Source organism: Capsicum annuum, chromosome 1 (genome assembly GCF_002878395.1).
Source record: "Capsicum annuum cultivar UCD-10X-F1 chromosome 1, UCD10Xv1.1, whole genome shotgun sequence".
Lineage (NCBI taxonomy): Eukaryota > Viridiplantae > Streptophyta > Magnoliopsida > Solanales > Solanaceae > Capsicum > Capsicum annuum.
This window is the reverse complement of record NC_061111.1, coordinates 215,816,975-215,839,549: the sequence shown is the minus strand read 5'-3', so window position 1 is coordinate 215,839,549 and position 22,575 is coordinate 215,816,975. Positions and strand designations below refer to the sequence as shown.

At 38.7% G+C, this 22,575-nt stretch overlaps 1 protein-coding gene across 3 annotated transcripts in view; it reads left to right on the top strand.

The window, feature by feature from the left end:
- LOC107847838 (vacuolar protein sorting-associated protein 53 A) overlaps nt 1–22,575 on the top strand; it is a 59,351-nt gene that overhangs the window by 27,753 nt on the left and 9,023 nt on the right. For all 3 annotated transcript variants that reach the window (XM_047408907.1, XM_047408905.1, XM_016692379.2), the window contains exons 8-10: nt 2,546–2,706; nt 2,788–2,929; nt 3,372–3,435. In XM_047408907.1, coding sequence (XP_047264863.1) covers nt 2,546–2,706; nt 2,788–2,929; nt 3,372–3,435 — 367 coding nt within the window. The remainder of the gene's footprint in view (nt 1–2,545; nt 2,707–2,787; nt 2,930–3,371; nt 3,436–22,575) is intronic.

Sequence of the window (22,575 nt, the reverse complement as noted above, 5' to 3'; positions counted from 1 at the left end):
GAGAGTAGTATGCAGAAAATTAAGCTTAAGTGTCTTTTGTTGCTATGTTTTTGGTGTAATCAAGTGTACTCAAATGATACTATTTCTGCAATTGATGTTCTAGATTCAAATTAGATAGAGATAGCAGCCTAGCGGGATAGTATAGTAAATGATGTAAATACGGATTTGATTCAACCTATGTACTGCTTTTGGAGAAATATACAAAGTTACCAGTTTCAAAAAGTTGAGTTGAAAGCTTCTCTACTGATTAAGTTTTCATTTAATTTTCTACTAGAGTGAACTTCAAACGAGCATTTCTCCTTGAATATGAAGATTGAAGAGTTACACGATCCATTACCTACCAAAATGAGGTTTTTTGAGTCTTCTTTCCAATGCCACCGGCTGCTAGACAATCCAAGTCTCGAGTAGAAAGTTAGGTGTGTTTTATTGAGGAACAGTTAGAACAGATGGGCTACTGCCGAAAATGCCTGGGGCCAGGTGACGCCCCAAGCCTTTTAGGCAGTGGAGATTGAGCCCTTTGCCCACTTAGGGGTAATTTTGTCCTAGGGCTTTTGGGTACTCATTATAAACATTTTAAAACCCTCTTGCATGATTGAAACCCACTTTATCAGTTAGAAACCATTGAATAAGTTTTTTGCAGTTTCAAAAAAAAAAAGAAAAAGAAACCATTAAGTTTCGTACGCATGACACTTCTCCTCCCCCTCCCCATCATCAAAAGCAAGGTTCAAGAGTGAAGCAACGCTAGAAGTCAAGAAAGGTTCTTCCCTGACTCTTCTTTCAAGTTTCATCTTCTCCTCCAAGGTATGTGAGGTTATTTTAGTGCAGAAATCTTGTCCATCCCCACCCCCCACGATTCCAAAGTTTATTTTAGTTGTATTTATGTTAGGTTTTGACCCAAATGCCCAATTTAATTTCGTTTACTTCTTGGGTTGATTATATTGAAATCTAGCTTTAATAAATTATAAAAACTCCATGAAATTGTGGTTGTGCCTTAATTCTTGAATCCTCCATGAAATTCTTAGATATCTCATAAATTGAATTCATTCTTTTAATTTTAAATCCTGTTCATGTTCATGTCTATTTTGAACGTTTATGAAAAGTTGAAAACCACCTCATATTACCAGTTTACTCAAAGCCTCTATTTACCAATATCCCACTGGTAGCCTAGGGAATTTGACCCACAAAGGAATAGTAATCAGACATTCTGGATCAAAACAGAAATCAATTTCCCAATGCTTCAGTATTAAAGGCTTGTTATGGAAGTGTATGGTCCTGCTTACATTACCAAGTCCCTCTTCCTTATTGTATCAAACTTGAAAAGTTAATAACCCTCGTTCGGATGAAGAATTCAAGGCTTTGAGACAAATCCTCAAACAACACTTACGTAGCTGTCCATGGATTTTTCAAACGGCCAACAACAGTTACATAGCTATCTGTGGATTTTTCAAACGGGTTATCACCTCATACATATCCAATCGGTGTTGTGCTCCTGCAATCCTTTTGCTCTTTTATATTATCCTTAACTATGGTGACTATCATTTTACCACTGCGCACGACAGGAGGGATATAGGAAAGAGGCTTATCCATCTGAGAATTCCCATTGTGAATTGAGCGGCTTTACCCTCCAGCAGAGACGCATCTGCAAGCTTCCTGCAGCTGGAGTTGTGTTCGAGGAGGTCTCAATTTCAAAGAACTGTAGCCTTTGAGGCGAGAATTCCCATTGTGAATTGAGCGGCTTTACCCTCCAGCAGAGTCGCATCTGCAAGCTTCCTGCAGCTGGAGTTGTGTTCGAGGAGGTCTCAATTTCAAAGAACTGTAGCCTTTGAGGCGCATGCAAGCCCACTTGTTCTTTTCCCTTGTTGCCTTTAGTAAAGCTTTCGAATATCAATCGCTGAAGGTGTTGAGTGCCACTAGCAGGGGTCACTAGAGTAGTTGTAGTCGCTGTCGTAGCCTGAGTTTGTGCCAGCGGACCATGTTTTTAGGTTTCAGTGTACGTTTGTAGCCTCGCATAACGTGCACTTTGAGCAAAAACGTTGAATCAAGGTTTATTTATCTTCTTTTTTGTACGAAAGATTGAATGAACAGTATTTGAGTGAAGAATTAAATGGTCGTTCAATTTTTAATGGATTGTAATTCAACTTTGGGTCTTTCCACTTTTAATATAGTATAGATGATTACAAAAGATACAGTCCTGCTCTGATGTTTTTTTCTGTATACTTTAAACTTCACTGGATGTTTCTTCTTTAATGAAAATTTGATTTCTAAAATTTTCCAATGTTTTGATTGTGTTAGTGTACACACTGCCTTGAACTAGATGAGTTCACTCTCTAAAACATATAGTGTTGGAATTTCAATAATTAATCTTCCAGTGGGACATGAAGAAGTATTGGGTGTGTGTATATGTATGTGTTTTTGTGTGTGCATATAGAGAGTGTGTGTTTGTGTATATATATATATATATTTTACCTGATACTGCATGTCTTTGTTCTATGTTGTTTCCATCATTTTCCTCAACATTCTTTCATCACTTTTTCATCACTTACAGTTTAGGCACAGGGAAGGAGACAGAAGAAAGTAATCTATTACAGCAGTTATCAGACGCGTCCTTAGTTGTTGACGCTCTCGAGCCTTCTGTTAGAGAAGAGTTGGTGAAAATTTTTTGTAATAGAGAACTCACCTCGTACCAGCAGATATTTGAAGGAGCAGGTTCCTAAATTCAAGTTTGATTAGTCCTTAAGATAGTTGGATGTCTGGGTTCCTAAATGCCTGTTGCATTTGCAACTACAGAACTAGCTAAGTTGGACAAAACTGAAAGGAGATATGCTTGGATCAAGCGTCGGCTAAGAACAAATGAGGAGATTTGGAAAATTTTCCCCCGTTCGTGGCACGTCGATTATTTGCTTTGCATTCAGTTCTGCAAGTTGACAAGGTTGGATATTTGATTTCTCCTCACCCTTTTTGGCTGCCTGAAGAAAGTATGATTACTTCAATGATCTAAGCAGCATGTTGAAACAAATTCTCCTTTGGGAATTCCTCCCAGCATCTTATATACCCAAAAAACTCTCATGGTACCAGTAATTTTTTCTCAAATTGCATTGCATCCTCTACCTATCAAAGGAATTTTCAATGGTATCATCATGGTTATTACTAGTTAAAACTGTCTCAGACGTTGATTCCATGAGGAGATGAACTTTCCCTGTTCTATCTGACAATGCCCTTTCTCATTAGTAGAACTACGTTTAACTGCAGTAACTTTTTTTTATAAGATTTTTATTTGCGTGTTCTTACGTAATAACTAATAAGATGTTGTCTTTGCTTTCCTCCTACTGTCTTGAGCTCTCTTTTGGCTCACACTCTTATTTGCATTCTAGGTCTCAACTTGTGGAAATCCTTGTTAGCATGAAAGAAAAGCCAGATGTAGCAACCTTGTTGACAGTAAGTTTCTTTCAACTGTTGGCTTAATCATTTTGAACTAATCCCTTCTCATGACAGTGTGGATGAAATAAACCAGTGGCCTTTTTCTAAATCAAAATCCTCAAATTCTTCTAAGGTATTAAATAAATAAGAATTATTAAAAACTCATGAAATATTATTAAGATGTGTAATTTAATTATAACACTGAGCCCTAATTATAGGCAAGGCATTACAATTTTCTCCATGAAGGATACTATAGACAATCCTATTCTAATACTCCCCCACTCAAGTTGGTACATATAAGTCGTGTGTACCAAACTTGGTACATATGTAACTAATATGATGACCGGTGAGGAAGTTGGTGAAAATATTTGCAAGCTGATTACTTGGCTTCATAAATTTTGTAATAATATCTCCTGAGAGTCAAAGTGACAATCAATCTTAATTTGCTTAGTCCACTCGTGAATACCTGATTTGATCCGATATGAAGGGTCGCTTGGTTATCATACACATGTTCCATCCGACTAATTTCTTTAAATTTTAGTTCTTTGAGCAACTGTTTAATTCAAACTAGCTCACAAGTTTCTGCAAACATCACTCGGCATTTTGCTTTTGCACTAAATTTAGCACACACACTCTGTTTCTTACTCTTCCAGTGCACTATATTATCTCCTACTAAGACAAACATCCGAATGTAGAACGTCTATTAGAAGGTGATCCTGTCCAATCAACTTCTGCATATCTGTCGATTTGTGCATGGCCTTGACCCTCGAAGAGTTGCCTTTTGCTTGGAACTGTTTTTATATATTATAAAATGCGACAACTGCATCCCAATGACTATCACAGGGAGAATCCATAAGCTAACTTATAACATTCACGTGAAAAGAAATGTCAGGTGTAGTCATTGTGATATAATTCAACTTACCAATTAGTCACCTATTTCTTTGGGATCACTAAGTGGCTCTCCCTGTCCTTGTAGAAATTTAACAATCGGATCCATACGAGTATCAATGGGTCTACATCCCATCATTCTTGTCTTTTCAAGAATATGTCTAAGGCATGCTTTTGTTGTGAAATAACAATACCTGATCTAAACTGAGCAACCTCAATACCTTGAAAATACTTCAGTTTGTCGAGGTATTTAGAGTTGAAATACTAAAAGAGATGTTTTAGATTAGTGATACCATCCTGATCATTGTCAAAGATAACGATCATGTCTACATAAACCACCAAATAAATACATAGATTTGGAGCAAAATGCTGATAAAACATAGGGTGATCATCTTCACTATGAGTCATGCCAAACTCCTAATTATTGGGTTGAATTTTCCTCACCAAGCTCGAGGAGGGGAGACTATTTTAGACATAGGGTGACTGACGCAATTGACTTACAAGGCTACTACATTCCCATAAGCAACAAATCAAGTGGTTGCTCCTTAGACTTCTTCCTCAAGGTCACTGTGGAAAAAAAGTATTACTGTTCAATTGAGGAAGAGACTAGTGTTGAACAACAACCATGGATGAAAAAGGTAGACATACGAGCTATTACAACCATTGGAGAGGATATATCACTGTAATCAAACAGGGAGCTAAATGTTCTACCAAAGACCTCTTAGTGAAGAAGAGACTCATGCGAAAGCTGGACTCCTAATTGAGTTTGAAAACATAGCCAAGCATGAGAAGATAGCATGGAGGCAAAAATCAAGGGTTAACTGGTTAAAACAGGGAGACAACAACACCAAGTTCTTCCACAGAACTGCTAACTCACACCGAAGATATAACAACATAGAGGAGCTAAATGCGGGTGGAGAAGCTATTAGAAATCCTGAAACTATAAAAAGGGAAATTGTCGACTTTTACCAGAAATTATATTCAGAGACGGAGGTATGGAGACCTTCTGGTGGTTGCAGGGAAGGCAATAGAATCTCTGAGGAAGATAATCTATTGCTACAAGAAGACTTTAGTAGCCAGGAGATTTGGTAAAGTGTGAAACTATGTGCGACAAAGCTCTTGGCCCGGATGGATACACCATGGCATTTTATGTTCACTGTTAGGAGGTAGTTGCTGCAATTCAAAATTTCCATGAGAGATGTGTTTTTGAAAAAGCTTCAACTCTACCTATGTGGCATTGATCCCAAAATAAATGGATGCAAAGGAGTTAACAAATTTTAGACCCATTAGCCTAATTGGCAGTGTGTATAAAATCATCTCTAAGTTGCTAACAGAAAGACTCAAAAAAGTGATGCATAAGTTGGTGGATACTCAACAGCTAGCCTTCATCAAAGGAAGACAGATAATGGATGCCATTCTTATGGCAAATGAATGTGTGGACTCAAGAATGAGAAGTAATGTTCCGAGCATCCTCTGTAAGCTGGATATACAAAAAGCTTATAACCATCTTAATTGGAATTTCCTGCTGGAGACCCTATCAAAAAGGGTTTTTGGTGGCAGATGGTTACGATGGGTGAAATTTTGTATTAGCACTGTGAAATTTTCTGTTTTAATTAATGGTTCTCCCACTAGATTTTTCTCTTCACAGAGAGATAGAGAGACTTAAGACAAGGAGACCCTCTGTCCCCTTTCTTATTCATCATTGGGATTGGGATGGAGGGACTGAATGATATGCTAAAAGTTGCCTAAGAAAAATCCTGGCTGAAAGGTTTCAAAGTTGCAAATCGATTGGGGATTGACATGGAGATCACTCACTTGCAGTATGCGGATGATACACTGATTTTCTGTGATGCTAATAGAGAGCAGCTTATGATGCTCTAGATCATTTTTGTTCTCTTTGAGGCAATTTTAGGACCACACATTAATTGGAATAAAAGCTTCTTGTATCCCATTAGTGAAGTGACTGGCCTATCTTCATTGGCTAGGACCCTCGGGGGTAGAATTGGTGAACTACCAACTATATACTTGGGTATGCAACTGGGAGCCAAAAGTAGGTCCATAGATATATGGAATGGGGTGGTGGAAAAATGTGAAAGAAGACTTGTGAACTGGAAAAGCCAATACCTCTCTTTGGGGGAAGACTAACACTTATTAATAGTGTTTTGGATTTCATGCCTACTTACATGATGTCTCTTTTCCCTATTCCTAATGGTGTTATTCGGAGACTCGATGCTCTAAGAAGGAACTTTCTCTGGAAAGGAAATAGTGAAACCAAAAAAATTCACTTGGCCAAGTAGAATGCTCTCATTGGTAGTAAACATGCTGGGGGACTAGGGATAAGGAATTTGAAAACCCAAAACCAATGCCTTATGATGAAATGGCTTTGGAGATTTGCATCCGGAGAGCAGGCTTTATGGAAGGAGATAATCAAGCTGAAATATGAAATGGATGGTCACTGGACTACCAAATTGGTCACTAGCACTTACGGAGTTAGCCTTTGGAGAGCTATCAGGAATCTATGGCCAAAACTAAGAGAAAACTGCAGTATAAAGATGGAAAATGGCATGAAGGTTCTATTCTGGGGCGATAGATGGCTGGAGCAAGGCATTTTAAAAGATCTATTTTCTGATATTTACATCCTCAACCAGCAGCAAAATGCCACTGTTGCAGAGGTATGGTTAAACCAGGGATGGAATTTGAGTTTCAGAAAATCATTAAATGATTGAGAGATTCAAAGGTTAGTAGAGTTCTTTAGAATTCTGGAGCAATTCAAAGGAACAACCACTTCACAAGATAGTTTAGTATGGCAGAATCACAATCAAGGCAGATTCAATACTCGGGAGGCCTACATGGAGTTCAATACTTTCAACAATCAAGTTGGTAGTTGGCCCTGGAAACTAATTTGGAAAGTAAAAATCCCGTTAAAGTTTCATGTTTTACTTGGTTATTGGCTAAATAGGCAGTGCTTACCAAGGAAAATCTAATGAAAAGAGGTTTCAATCCGAATCCAACATGTTTCCTATGCGAAGAAATGGATGAAATAGTCACTCATCTCTTTCTACACTGTAGGATCACTAGTTATTTGTGGAAAATCTTCATCAACATGAAGAGACTGCATTGGGTGATGCCAAAGAGGATAGTACAGACACTGAAAATCTGGAGCAGCTATGCATAGCTAGTATATCAGGTCATAAAGAAAGGTGGAAAATCATACCTGCATGCATTTGGTGGTCTTTGTGGAAAGAAAGAAATCTCAGATGCTTCCAGAACAAGTGCAACAACATACAGGAGATGAAGATGAATTGCATAGTTTTATTTCATTTTTGGTGTAAATAGGAGTACATGGAAGATCTAGAATCAGTTATGGATGTTTGCAATAGGGTTGAAGATCTTCCTGTTACTCACCTACAATTGTAATTATGGAAACCTGTAACATGTTGTGGCAGGTTTGATTGTTTTGGAATAGAAAACTAATTGTTACCTTCTAAAAAAAAAACCCAAATATCTGTGTATACCCCTTGGCAATAAGAAGAGCTTAATCAACTTGGTCATCCGGACAAACTTTGATTGCATAAACCCCACAACAATCAACCATAGATTTCCCTGAAGGAAGATGAATAAACTCTCAAGTACCACTCACATGTAAGCAGACCTTGCGACAATCGTAACTTATTCACATGTGAAAGTGTTTCTCCTGTGTGGACTTAGAGATGGCAATAGGGAACAAAGATATACAAACACACATGGTGATGATAGACAATAATTATATATATAACGAGGTTAATTTGATGATTCGATCGTATACCTTTTTGATGTGCAATCGGTTGATATACAAACACACATGGTGATGATAGACAATAATTATATATATAACGAGGTTAATTTGATGATTCGATCGTATACCTTTTTGATGTGCAATCGGTTTTCTTTCCTAGATTTTCTCACTAGAGATATGATTAGAAGCATATTAGTCCACGACCCACAATCCAGGGGTACTAGATTGTGAAACACAAGCAAAAGAGTTACCAGCAATAGAAGTATTAGGTTGATCAACCGTGATCTCTTGTAGAGATGTCTGCTTACTTGCTAAATATTGAAGGAACTCATTATGTTCTCCTTTTGATAAAGAAACCCCTAATTACCTGCAGTGTTAGTTTGAGCAGGATAAGCATTCCTGGGTTGTCGACCATGCATAGAGTAACATGTTTCACGAGTGTATCCTGGCCTATTACAATAACAAAACTTAGATCGAGATCTTTCAACAAGACGTTCTCGTCGATTCTCCATAGACTGGGATGTTCGACTTTCTGTTATCTGAGATTTTAGAACAGAGGAGTCAATGGTTGGTGATGAGACCTCTCAAATTCCTCTATTACTACCCGTAGCTATCCCAAGTAAATAGACATATTTGATTCTTGTTTTAAGTTGTCATCCATGATATCACATCATAAAGGGATCATTAGTGTCCAAAGTGCGAGCTTTGTCCCAAACTGAATGACATCTGAATTGGGTGTGTTGAATTATAAGGGTTCACCATCACTAAGGGACCAGGTCCCTGAGGAATTATAAATAACAATAAAACAGGAACAAAATAAATATGCAGAACAAATCAACACAAGAGATTTTTATGTGGAAATCTCCTTGCTCAAGGGAGGAAAACCATGACCTGTCTTTACAGGATTTCCTAAGCTCCACTATAATCTGGCAACATTGATTACAGACTCCAACAGGATTTAACTCTAAATCCTAAAGCTTGTAATACCTTTACTACAAACCAAACAAGACAACTCTGTCTCACTCCTCAGTCATTGGACCAACTCTAGTTAATCATCCTTAGGCAACTCTACCTAAGCAAGACAAATAAATCAAAATGGAATTTTACTGACAATAATTGGAGTAAATCAGTTTTGAAACAAGACTTTAGATAAAGCAAATTGGAGAACAAGTAAATTTATGGATCTTGGGCAGGTGAGCTTTTGCTGCCTTTTTGAGAAGATGAGATTGCAAAGACTGTTTCCCAAAGCTGGTCTTGTTTGCTGATATTGATATGTGAGAATTATAGTTGGAATTCGATTGGACTAGGTGTCCCATATTGTACATTGTGCACCTGCACAGTAATTTAGCTACAGGACAAAAGTGTGCAGAGTGTGACAGCGTACAACTGTCCTTCTGTGGTCTTTAGTAAGTGCACATAATGGACTTGGACTGAGCAAGTAGCTTAGTCATCATCACAACATAGAACAACAAGGTGAAAGGAGGGATTATAACTTGAAATGAATAGATCACCACAGAAGACTACATAATTGAGTGTCAACCTTCTCCCACTGTGCTTGGGAATTTTCATCTACTTCACTAGCCTTTGCTTTTTCATTCACCAACTAGACCTTTTCATTAAGTGATGTCGAACACCTTGACCCTTGCACTACAACACAACCAAAGAAGCCCAAGTTAATTAGTTTGGATTTCTCATTAATGTTTCTAAAGTGATCATAGGGCTGGAACTTTCAATTCCTATGTTTTTGGTGCCAAAATTGTCATACCTAAAGGACATGGTTGTCAATTAACAACAAATACTATTAAATATTCTTGAAAGTTATTGGAAAAAGGTCTAAAAGCTGCTGTCGTCTTGAGTTCAGCAAAGGTCGCTGGAAAATTGATTGGAGTGGCCGGACTAGGGTTTCGACAATTGAAATCTTTAGAAAAATATCACAGGTTAGTTAGAATTCCTAGATGACCCTAGGGAAAGAATATCTTCATCAGAATATGGCTGAAAAAGATTCACGCTCCCGATGCGTGTAACAGACTTGCTGCCGGAGATGTAGGTCCATAAGGTGATTCTAACAGAATAGTTTTATGGGGTTTCATTCTGGAGTTCCATTCTAGAGTTTTCTCTAACATATGGTGGTTTCAGATTTCGTAGAAGACCCATCTAGAGAGAGATGTAAAACAACCCTCGTGGTTATCGATAATTGAAACACGACAACTGTCTGATTGAGCTTTCTGTCACGACCTGAACCAACGCCCGGGTATCTCAAGTCCATCGATGGCCGAAGACTACCCCTTAGCCTAACCAACGGAGCATAATCAAGATAAACAACTGAAGACAATCAAACCATAGGTTAGATATGATAACTTAAATGGAAACTAAAAGTCAATAACAACTAATCCTACACTGGTTCACAAGAGCCTCTAAAACCAAATACCAAACTAGGTCGGGACATATGCCCCTACCATGACAAAGAAAACTAACAATATCCAAGGTATGAAAAGAAACCGACCGAAATGGTAAAGATTTTCGGATGATGGAGGCTCATCACTTCACAACAACTCAACCGATATCCACACATCCTAATGTTGTGCAGGGTAACAAAAATACCCTAGGACCTTACATCATGAAACGATGTAGTGTCCAAGGATGGTCAGTGGGATAAGAATTGGCATGTAACTCAGAGAAAATAATAAAAAAATGTCACCCTTTGGTGCAGGAGCCGAAGAAGTGGCGACCGAAACCTTATTAGCCTAGTGGCTACCTTAGCTGCAGGACAGTTTCTCTGCATATGTCCACGCCGACCACAATTGAAGCACAAGTTCCTCTTCTCATCACAATAACCACGGTGAAGTTGTCTACAAAAATCGACACGGAGGATAAGGTGGGGCTGACTGAGCTCCACTGGCGTGAGACTGGGCACCTTGTGCCTTAGGACCATTACTAGCCTGAATACGATGATCACCGGACGACTTAGGATAGGGAGCACTAACCGACGAATATGAATTAGAATTTTCCCAAGTCTTCTTCTTGGTCCATTGTCTGCTATCTCTCCCACTATTATGCTAATTCGCACACTGCTTTGAATATCTGAACTTCTTATTCTGCCTTTCTCTCATCTGTGCCTATCTTTTTTTCTTATCTTTCACTTGCTATGTATAAACCCCAAGCCTTGAGATGTCCATATCATTGTTTAACATTGCACCCTTACACTCCTATACTAAGTCACGTTGTTCAACATTGCAGCCTTACCCTCTAATACTAAGTCACAGGACAACCCAGAAGCAAACTTTCTCATCTCGGATCTCATGCTAGATACCAACTTAGCTGCGTAATGGGACAACTGTTGAAATTTCTAGGCATACTCTTTCACACTCATCTTACCTTGCTTCAGATTCACAAGCTTCTCAACTTTGTCTTTCCTCAACTCCCGAGGAAAGAAATGATCCAGGAAGGCACCTGAAAACTCATCCCACTCGGCCAGCTCCGCATAATCACCTCTTAACTGCTCCCACTCATACCACTGATAAGCTACATCTTTCAACTAATATGCAGCAAACTCCACACCCTTAGAATTAGTAGCATGCATCACCCTGAAAATCTTCTCCATCTCATCAACGAACCCCTGCGGATCCTCCTCAACCTTAGAACCTGTAAAGGTTGGGGGATTCAACCTCATAAATTGGCCAACCCGAAGATGAAAGAGCAATAGAACCAACACGATCAGACTGGCAAGACAAAGATGCTCTCAATAGAGTAAGTAGAATAGATTGGCGGAACTCCGCATTAGACAGATCTCCCTGAGGCGTCTGGGCATGAATATCATCAGCCCGAGTAGGACCAGTAGGTACCATAGGAACTCCACGTGGGGCAGTGCAATCAGGAGCGCGGACCCTAGATTTGGTCTGCACTCCATAGACAGGGCGAGTTCCATCCATATTTCCCTCAGGCAGAGGTTCCAGAAGAGTTTCTACGAGCATCAGATCTTCGGGGAGGCATGATTTGAAATGCGAGTAAGCTGGAGTTAGAGAAGTTCAAGACACTAGACTCTACAGCCTGAACTAAAACACAAGAAAGGAAACATTCCTAAATGCCTTGTAGCCTCTCCTTTATAAGTGTGAGCGCTACACTTCCATAAAATGGACTCTACTCAACACGGCTTTGTGGACGCCTAAAGATCCTGAACCATGCTCTGATACCAAGCTTGTCACTATCCGAACCAAGGCCTAGTCGTGTCGAGTATCTCAAGCCCACCGAGGGTTGGAGACTATCCCCTTAGCCTAACCAATAGTGCATAGTCAAGATAAATAGCGGAAGACAATCAAACCATATGTAAGTTAGATAAGATAACTCAAATTGAAGCGAAGAGTCAAAACAACAATCAATCCCACACTTGTCCACAAAAGCCTCTAAAATCGAATACCAAACTAGGTGGGGACATGCCTCCGACCAATCCAAGGTATGAAAAGAAACCTAATGAACTGGTAAAGCTTTTCGGATGATGGAGACTCACCACTTCACAACAACTCAACCAATATTCGTACCTCCTAATGCTGCACATGGTAATAGAAAAACTCTAGGACCCTACATCATGAAATGATGCAGCGTCCAGGAATGGTCAGTGGGATAAGCACTGGCATGTAACTCAAAAAAAGTGAAAAAATAATTCCATGTAAGAAATCAGTTAAAATCACATTTATACATATATAAGAAGTCGGGATAGGGTAAAAGGTCATGAACATGAGATTTTTAAAATATTAACTTGGACTGTGTAGCTCTATCCGTCTTGAGGGCACCCACGGGCTATATGGGTTTAGCTTCCCCTGCTAAAGGGGTCCCATTGCGTGTTAGCCGCACGAATCGGGAAAATCCGAGGAATGGCTAGAGACACCAAGGCTCCAGCCATCTGAAAAAAATATATAATGTGTGAACCATGCACACGGTCATATAGAACCCACACTGGCAAATGTGGTTTTCGGTATTGGTCTCTTGGGACCTCCACCTTGAGGGCGAGCTACACAACTCCCTTTAACCCCATATTAAAACATTTGCACATAATCCCAACCATTAACCCAGGAGATATTTAAGGCATTTACTGTTTGGTACCGTCATACCAATTATTCTTGCAAGCAAAATCTAATTATGCCATTCTCAACCAATTACTCAATTTGACTCCCAAGGTTCCATTTAAAAAACCAAAACCATAGCCACCAAGGCCTTTCGTATCCATTTTTTTTATTTTCCATTATCCTTTAATGAAATACCAGGTTCCAAAAGTAAGTAAAATCATGCATATATCCATGTTCCAAAATTCAAATTACAAAGTTGATACGGGTCAAAGAGGCATCTTAGCACTCGAGGACATGAAGACGTGAGTGAAGACCCGAGCTTGTGGAGCTGCCCATCCAGGGAACAAGCTTTGAAGTGTTGAGAACAAGTCCCAACACTCCAAAACCGTCCAAGGAGTACACTACAAGGCCACTCCTTTGTTTGGGCTCATTAAGGGCCTTTTGGTCATTTTTGTAATAAGTGTTGCCCTAGTCTCTAAATAGAACATTTAGGTCATTTTGTCATTTAGAACTTTGATGATATATCTTGTAAACTCATTGAGAGTGTTTGGCTAGGTGAAATCCTTGTGGCAAGGTGGAATCCTTGTATTGTTAACTTGCTTAGAAACGGTGGTTGCTTGAGAGTTCCGATTCCCTTGAGTTCTCCGTAAGAGTGTAGGTGTCTTGTATTCATGTTGTTTGTATTTTGATGTTCAATATACATCTTAGTGCCTATAACGTGTAGTACATTATGTCTCACTATCTATCCTCTTAGTTATAGTCATCTTGTTTTCCATTTTGTGTTGCTTGTTCATCTCGGGATAGTGGATTGTTTTGTGCCATTTCGTGGGCTGTTTTAGCACTTCATAGGTCGTTCTCGTATCATTTGGTATCAGTGCAAGGATTGATTTTGTTTCAACAAAATCAATCTTGGGTTTGTTAGTTAAAAAATAGAAAAAAAAGAAGTGTTGAAAAACCAAAAATCTCAAAAAAAGAAATCTGTCTCGTTTTTGTATTTGAGCTGAAATTTGAGACTTAGATTTAGGAGATTTTAGTGTGTTGTGTTTTGTTTCTAGTGTTAGGTTCTTGTTTTTTAACACTAAGTGAGTCTAGATCTTGGATTTGAGCTTAATCCGGGTGGTTTTGAGTTGTTCACCATTGTTGAGTTTAAGGTTAAAGAAACTAGTAAGGTGAAGCTCGAAATTGGAAGGGTTGTTGTTGATATTGTGGCTTGAAAAAAATGCGTGGTTGTGTTGTGGAGTTTAACGTGAGCAAAACGAATCCAAAATCATTCAATTTGGAGTTCATTTGGTTTAGTTTCAATCTTTTGACTGTTCTTATTGTTCTTCATGTTCATCATTTATTGTTGAACAAGAACATTCAATAGGTGTGGTTTGATCTTAAAGAGTGGAGAAAAGAGTAGTCTTTTGTTAGTCTTGAAACATATCCCAAAGAACATACAAAAAAGAGTAGTCTTTTGTTAGTCTTGAAACATATCCCAAAGAACATACAAAAGAAGAAAGGGGACAATAGGACTTTCAAAAAGACTCATTACCAAAAGAGAGTAAGGGCACATACCAAGAAAAAATAAAAGAGGAAAGGGGACAAAGGCTTTCAAAAAGGTGTCTTGCCAAAAAGGTGCAAGGACAGTCAAAGTCTCTTGAATTTTGAAAAAGGCTCTAAGTCTTGTGCTTTCCCTCCCTTAGCTGATTTTTCACTCTCCCAAATTAAAAATTTGACCAATCCAAATTGCAAACTGCCACGTCACCAAACTGCCACATCATCTAAGTGCCACGTCATCAACGTTCCAAAAAATCTTAAAGCTCAAATTTCAGATTTTAAAGTTTTTTTTTTTGTTTCGTTAGTTTCATTTCTTGATTATAGTACTAATTAGCAACTAGTAATGACCTACTAGATTGTGAATTAGTTTTTGAATTTGTTTTTGTCGTGTCTTCGTTATTTGTGTGCTTTTCTCATTTTTAATTCGTCGTAATTTTTTGTTTCAAGTTCGTAAGTAGAATTTTTTGTTTTGTGTCTTGAGTCGTTCAAACAAGAATCTATTCTGGCCGCTAAGTAGAATTGACATCTTATTGAATACCGAAGTATAATCAACTTTCAATATTCACCGCTCCAATTGTGAGGATCACAAAAGTGAGTGTCTACGAGTGTTGGTGCGGAGCTTTTACTACTAACCTTGTTTGTTTATTTTTTTTTTTTTTTTGGGTTAGGTACCATGGCTGCCCATAATTTCAAGGCCACGTGTGATCGCATCAATGACAATCTTGAAGATATGCAACGTCACATTGAAATTATACGCCAATTGTTACCTAAGCTTTTCCATCAAAATCTAATTCCTCTTATCCAAACAACTTGCTATGAGAGCTTCCCGAAGGAAGTTGCTGCCCAAGTTCTTGATGGACCTTTACACCAAGGTAAAGACGAACATACTAATGAACTTTAAGGTAAAATATCTAACTCTTACACTTTTGTGCATGTGAATGATGATCGTGTGGCTAATAAGCCGTTGAGTGTGTGTAGTAGCTTACCTACATGTAAGTATATTGATTCTTTGCCATTTGTGGATGATGAACATGTTGTGCGAGTGGATACACTAGTTGATCCTATAGATGACCGAATTGACTCTTCTTGTAAGGTCGATTTGTGTCCACTTAGTGTTGAAACTATTGTGTTGAATGGAAGTACATCGTCGTGTGAAAATTGTGTTGGCCAACTTGTGTGTAAAACTTGCCCACCACTTGAGGTTATATGTGATATGATTAATGAATCTCAAGTGAGTGAAGAATTTGAAAATGTTGGTCAAGGAAATAGGAGTGAACCGAGAGCTCTCTTTGGGTAATCTTGTGCTTGAAACCTCCTTGAAACTCGATATTGATCTTTTAGAGAGTGAGGAACTTGCTTGTTCCAAATCTGCTCGTGGGTTGGATAATGCACTCTTTAGGTATAATGTCTTGTTTGAAGATGATATAAACACTCCTACGGAGCCTAGTGGTGAAGATGATGGTATAGCTTGCCTTGGAGGCTATTGCCTATATACTAACCCACTATGGTGTGACAGTCTTCCTCCTCCTAAAGATGGAAATCTCTTTTTGGAAGATAAGAGTACTCTTAAGGGCAAGGAATGTGTGGTCTTGGAAGCTACTCCTTCTTCTACTTTGTGTGACTTTATTGTTGAGAGTACTCATGGTGATGGTTGGGAAATTAGTAGTGAGTACACACATGAGGGCACCCTAGTAGAAGTCGATTTGAGTGATACCTTTATCTACTCTCTACTTGCTTTGGATTATATGTATGCTATTGTAGAGAGAGTGCCGTTTAGATTGGGTGGAGACCACGGGAAAGGGAAGTATTGTCTAGACCCGGCCACTTTTCCCGTTTGACCCCGGTGCCAAATGTAGAAATGGTAATGTTGGTGCACCCAACTTGTTGCTTGGTCTACATGACAAGTAAAGCGTAGCTCTTGATGAAAAATCCCATAACCAAATCCTTTGTACATCTTTCATTTAGTTTTTAATATTCCCTTCAAAGGATCCTTGGTTATAATCCAAGTATGTGTCGCCTTGGCGACCCTCATGCCATGAGGATGATGTGTTTGTTTGTCCTTTCTCTAGTTTTGCAAGGTACGGATTTTAGGTCGAATCCTTTTCAAGAAAGGGGATGATACAAGTCAAATGGCCGCCTTATCTTTCAATGATATCCTTCGAAGTGACTACGTGAAGAATCAAGCTTTGGTTGTATGGAGGGCACGGGATCATGCTTGGAGGGGTTGTTATGAGCATGCCATTGGACAAACCCGAGTGTGGAAGATTGCTTGGACCCTTGAAGACTTGAGGACTCTTGGGTTGGATCACACTTTGTTGGTTCACGATTTTGGCTCCCTTCATTAAGGACATTTTGGTCACTTAGCCTTAAGGGAATTTTGGACAATTCATAGTGTTTTCCAACACACCAAGGCCACCCCTTGGTCATTAAGGGTGTCTTGGTCATTTTGCCATGTAATAAGCTAGGCTATATATAGTCTCTTTTAGGTCTTTTCTTACTAGTTTTATGAATGATGAAATATTGAAACATTGAAAGTCCGCTCTTTGAGAATAGAACACCTTAGTGTAGTCTTAGTTAGGGCTTGGAAAAGCTATTGTAGTTTAGGGCTTGGAAAAACCAATATTGACATTTGCTTAGAAACGGTGGTTCTTGAGGTGAGTTGCTTCCCTTAGCGGTCACCGTAAGAAGATTGGTGTTTGGTTATTGCGACTTTAAGGGTCTCTTTGTTCAATACACGTGTTGGTTCTCATTGTTTCGTAAGATCTTATGTCATCTTGCCTATCCCTTATCTTATTTCACTTTGTATGTTTGTATCTTGTCTTCTTTATCTCGTATATTTGCGTTGTTGCCGTGACTTGTCTCTATTTTGCTCTCGGTTTCTCCTTGTGTTGTGGACTGTTTTAGCACTTCGTAGATCGTTTTCGTATCATTTGGTATCAGAGCCTTCATTGATTTCGTTCCCACGAGATCAATTTTGGGCTTGTTCACTAAAAAAAAAAGTGTTGAAAATCTGAAAAACTCAAAAATAGTAATCTGTCCACGTTTTAGTGCTTAGGCCGAAATTTGAAGCCTAGTTTTCTTGTGATTTTTGTGTGTTTTGTATGTTGTAGTGTTAGATCTTTGTTTTCTAACAGTAGAAGAGGTGTCCAAGGTCGAAAATCTCACAAAAAGAAGTTATTTTATGGGTTTGGTGTCTTGGCCGAAATGCTGTTGTTGTTTGGCCGAATTTGTGTCTAGATTTAGGTGTTGTTTTGATTGTCTTTGTTGTTTCTTGTGTTGGTTTTCTTTCTCTCTAACACTACTTGGGTCTAACACAAGTTCTTGAGCCAAAAAAATTGCAGGTTGTTGTAGGAAGAGTGGATGGTTTTGTTGTTGTTGTTGGAGTTCTTGTTTTGTGTTGAAGAAGTCTTGTAAAAGGTTGTTGTTTGATCCAAATTCAAAGGGAAGAGAATGTGGGTTCTTGTTAGTCTTGAAACAACTTTCAAGACATCACCAAAGGGGAAAAAGAACAAAAGACCTCCCAAAAGTCTTCATACCAAAAGGGAGTAAATTCAATTTTTCTAGACAAGCTAAAAGTGGAAAGGGGGACAAAGACCTCCAAAGTTTGTCTTGCCATTTTGGTGCAAGTAGGTGAAAGACTTTATGAGTCTTGAAAGTGGAGCCTAGACCTTTTTTATCCCATATCTTGGCCGAAATTCTCCTCTTCCATACATGAAATTGAACAACTAGGTTCTTGAAACAAAAATTTTCAACTTCAACCACATTCCAACATCCAATAGTTAAGTGCCATGTCATCAAAGAGCTCAAGAGCATTGGATATTCTAGTTTCACTTTCTTGTTTCCATTAGTTTCAATTTTGTTGATTCTCATGCTAATTAGCAAACTAGTAAATACCTACTTGGTTGTAGATTAGTTTTTGAGTACGTTTTCTTTCGTGTTAAGCGTTGTATTGTGTGCTTTTCTCGTTTTTAAGTCGTAGTATTTTCTTTGGTCCAAGTTTGAACATCATTTCTTGAGTTATTTCAAACAAGAATCTACTCCGACCTCAAGCCACAATTTGGGACCAAGTAACCTCATTGGAGTATAAGCGAGTTATCAACACTTGTGAGAACAATAGAGTGAATACTTCAAAAGTGTGAGCTTGAGAGATTGTGGATTGTTTTGAGACGAATTGTGGACTGATTTTTGCTAACCTTTAATGTGTTTGCTGTTTTTGTGTTGTTTGTTTAGTAGTTCTTGATAGGTACAATGGCGGATAAAGGTGAAATGCCTAGTTGGTTTAAATCCATCGTGGCAAAGCTTGATGTCATGGATAGCCGCTTGGGATCTTTTGAAGGGAAAGTGGAGAGAATGGAAGGACGAATGGAAAGAATGAAAAGAATAATGGATAGAATGGAAGGACGAATAGAAAGGACGGAGAGCTCTATTTGCAAGAAGTTGGATAACTTGATAGAGCATCCAAGCTTTCCTAATCCAATTCCCGTGAGTGGCCAAGCTCCACATGAGCTACTAGGTAATCTAACTAACTTTTGCACTCTAGTGAATAAGGCTAATAACCAACTAAGTGTGAATGATAGTTTGTCTTTAGGTGAGCCGAATGTGCCTTCATTTTATGATGATAATGTACAACTTGAGATTGTGGATACACTAGTTGATCCACCTAGTGTTGAAGCCATTGTGACAAGTGATAGTACGTTGTCTTATGTAAGTCATGAAGACCAACTTGTGTGTGAAAATAGTGATGTTGAACATGTTGGCCGATTGACTAAGGACGACCCTCTAGTTGTTTTTGTTGTAGATCATGCGAGTATAGAGGGAACATTTGATCGTAATTGTAGTAGTATTGGGGTAGGGAAGTGTCCCAAACCCATTCCCATGGACACTCCATCCATTTGACCCCAGTGATCATTTGAAATACGGTGATGATGTCTTTTGGAATGACTTGAATGTGCATGGAATGTATAGTTTGCCTATCTCGGCTTTCAAGCTTATTTGTTGTTCCAAGAAGAGTCTAAGTTTTCCACTTGATAAGCAACTCTTGTTCCTTATTTTTTGTCATACTTATGTGGGTTGCCTAATTTATTCTTTCTTGGGAGGGTTTTTGGGTAAGAGGGATGTTTGGTTGTATGTGAAGTTTGAGCCACCTTGGCAAGATGCTATGATTGATTACACTAATCCTAACCCTTATACCTTGAGGAACTTGTTTGCTTGTCCTTCCTATTGTTTTGAAAGGTTCAGATTCGAGGACGAATCCTTTCTAAGGAGAGGAGGATGATACGGGTCAAAGAGGCATCTTAGCTCACGAGGACATGAAGATGTGAGTGAAGACCCGAACTTGTGGGGCTGCCCATCCAAGGAACAAGCTTTGAAGTGTTGAGAACAAGTCCCAACACTCCAAAATCGTCCAAGGAGTACACTACAAGGCCACCTCTTTGTTTGGGCTCATTAAGGGCCTTTTGGTCATTTTTGTAATAAGTGTTGCCCTAGTCTATAAATAGAACATTAGGTCATTTTGTCATTTAGAACTTTGATGATATATCTTGTAAACTCATTGAGTGTGTTTGGCTAGGTGGAGTCCTTGTGTTGTTAACTTGCTTAGAAACGGTGGTTGCTTGAGAGTTCCGATTCCCTTGAGGTCTCCGTAAGAGTGTAGGTGTCTTGTATTCATGTTGTTTGTATTTTGATGTTCAATATACATCTTAGTGCCTATAACGTGTAGTACATTATGTCTCACTATCTATTTTCTTAGTTATAGTCATCTTGTTTTCCATTTTGTGTTGCTTGTTCATCTCGTGATAGTGGACTGTTTTGTGCCATTTCGTGGGCTGTTTTAGCACTTCATAGGTCGTTCTTGTATCAAAAGTGGGTTGAAGTTAATGCTAATTCCAAGTCAAAATACGTATTCATGTTTCCCATTTCAAACCATTCTATATTGCCCTAATTCATCCCCAAACTATTAATTAAAGTATTGTTAGAATATGAGTAGGAATAGGAATAACATATAAAATCCTACTTGGAAAAGGATTGCAATGTAGTGTCCTATTAGAAAAAGGATTGGAATTTATTGTCTATAAATTGGGCCTCAATGTAATAATGTAGTTACAACAATTCAATAATATTTTTCTCTTATATTTTCTCACATGGTATCAGAGCTTCCACGATCTTGGTAAAGAATCAAAGAGTTTCCGTTGCCCGCAGGCGGCTATAATCCATATATGCCGCCCGTCTGGCCAATGATTATGTTAGCAAAAGTTGGGTCACTGACTCACTGTGTATCTTTCTAGTGACTATTTTCTCATATCTTTGCGTAGCACCATGCATCTGTTCGATGACTACTTTTTCATATTTATTTTTCTTAGCACTGTACTTCTTTTCGGTGACTATTTTCTCATATCTGATTTGCGTAGCACCGTGCATCTTTTCGGACTACTATCTCATATCTGAGTTGCATAGCACCATGCATCCTTCTAGTGACTCCTCAGATTTAATTTACATCGTTCCGTACATCTTTCCGGTGACTCCTCAGATCTTTTTCGATAGGGTCGTGCCATCATTTCGACCCTGCCCATATAATTTCTCTTTTCCAGTAGGATCGTGCCGTCATTCCGACCCAACTTATATAGTTTTTATTTCTCAATAGGATCTTGCCATTATTTCGACCCTACACATTTCTCTTTTTTAGTAGGGTCGTGTCATCATTCCGACGCTACCCATATACTTTTTTTTTTCTCAGATTGTAGTCACTTTTCAGCCATCAAATCTAATAATCCGGCGTGTGAGCATGTTTCGGCTAAGTTTCCGGTGACTTTCATGTTCAAGATCTACTCGTCTCTTGATTTCGAGATGACCCGTATAATTTATACCAGTTTTCGATAATTTTCCAGTGACACATCGACTTTACGACAATATTTACTACTTTTCGGATCACTTTTTCAGTTCGTTCCGTTTCAATTGAGGTCTTCTAGACGTTCAAAACAGTCCTTATCAGTTTTCTTGCAGATATCTTCACCAAGTCCCTCGTCGATTCTCATATTAGTTACATCCATAACAAGCTTGGTACATATGTCTTCTATGCAAGTTTGAAGGGGAGTGTTAGATATGAGTAGGAATAGGAATACCATATAAAATCCTACTTGGAAAAAAATTGTAATGTAGTGTCCTATTAGGAAAAGGATTGGAATGTATTGTCTATAAATAAGGCTTCAATGTAATAATGTAGTTACAACAATTCAATAATATTTTCTCACAAGTATAACAATGCATTTAGAACCACGGGGAAACAATTCTAGTGATTACCATCAAAACCCCTCAACCTAATTTCAATACCACAATTAAACCACATGATTATTAAATCAATTCATGCCATAATGAAAAATATAGGTTTAGGTATGAGAGACATGCCCGAAACACATAAGAATTTAGAAGAAATCCGGAGTTTGATGCCTAAAGATTGAATTCCTTGAAAATCCTAGTTTTCTCTTGACTTGACTTGGGACTTTGAGAGGAAAGAGTTTTTTTTTTGATTAACTGATGTTAAAGGACCCTTGGAATGTTTTTATGTCGTGGGTAAAGTGTAAAGGAAGGAAAAAGACCAAAAAATCCTTAATAAAAACGTGCAGGAAAGCTGGGCCTAGTCGGTATGACTCAGGTAACAACTCGTGAGGTCCGACCACGAGTCGTTGCCTCGACTCGTGACCTGAGGGTCAAAAGCCTGGGACCTCACTGTTATGACCACGAGTCATACATCACGACTCGTCTGACATCACGACTCGTCTGACATCACGACTCGTGATCAAGGCAAAAACCTAGGGCAATCTTACTATTGAGGCAACGAGTCACTCCCTACGACTCGTTACGTCTCTTAACGAGTCGTACCTTGGACTCGTTGTCAAAAGA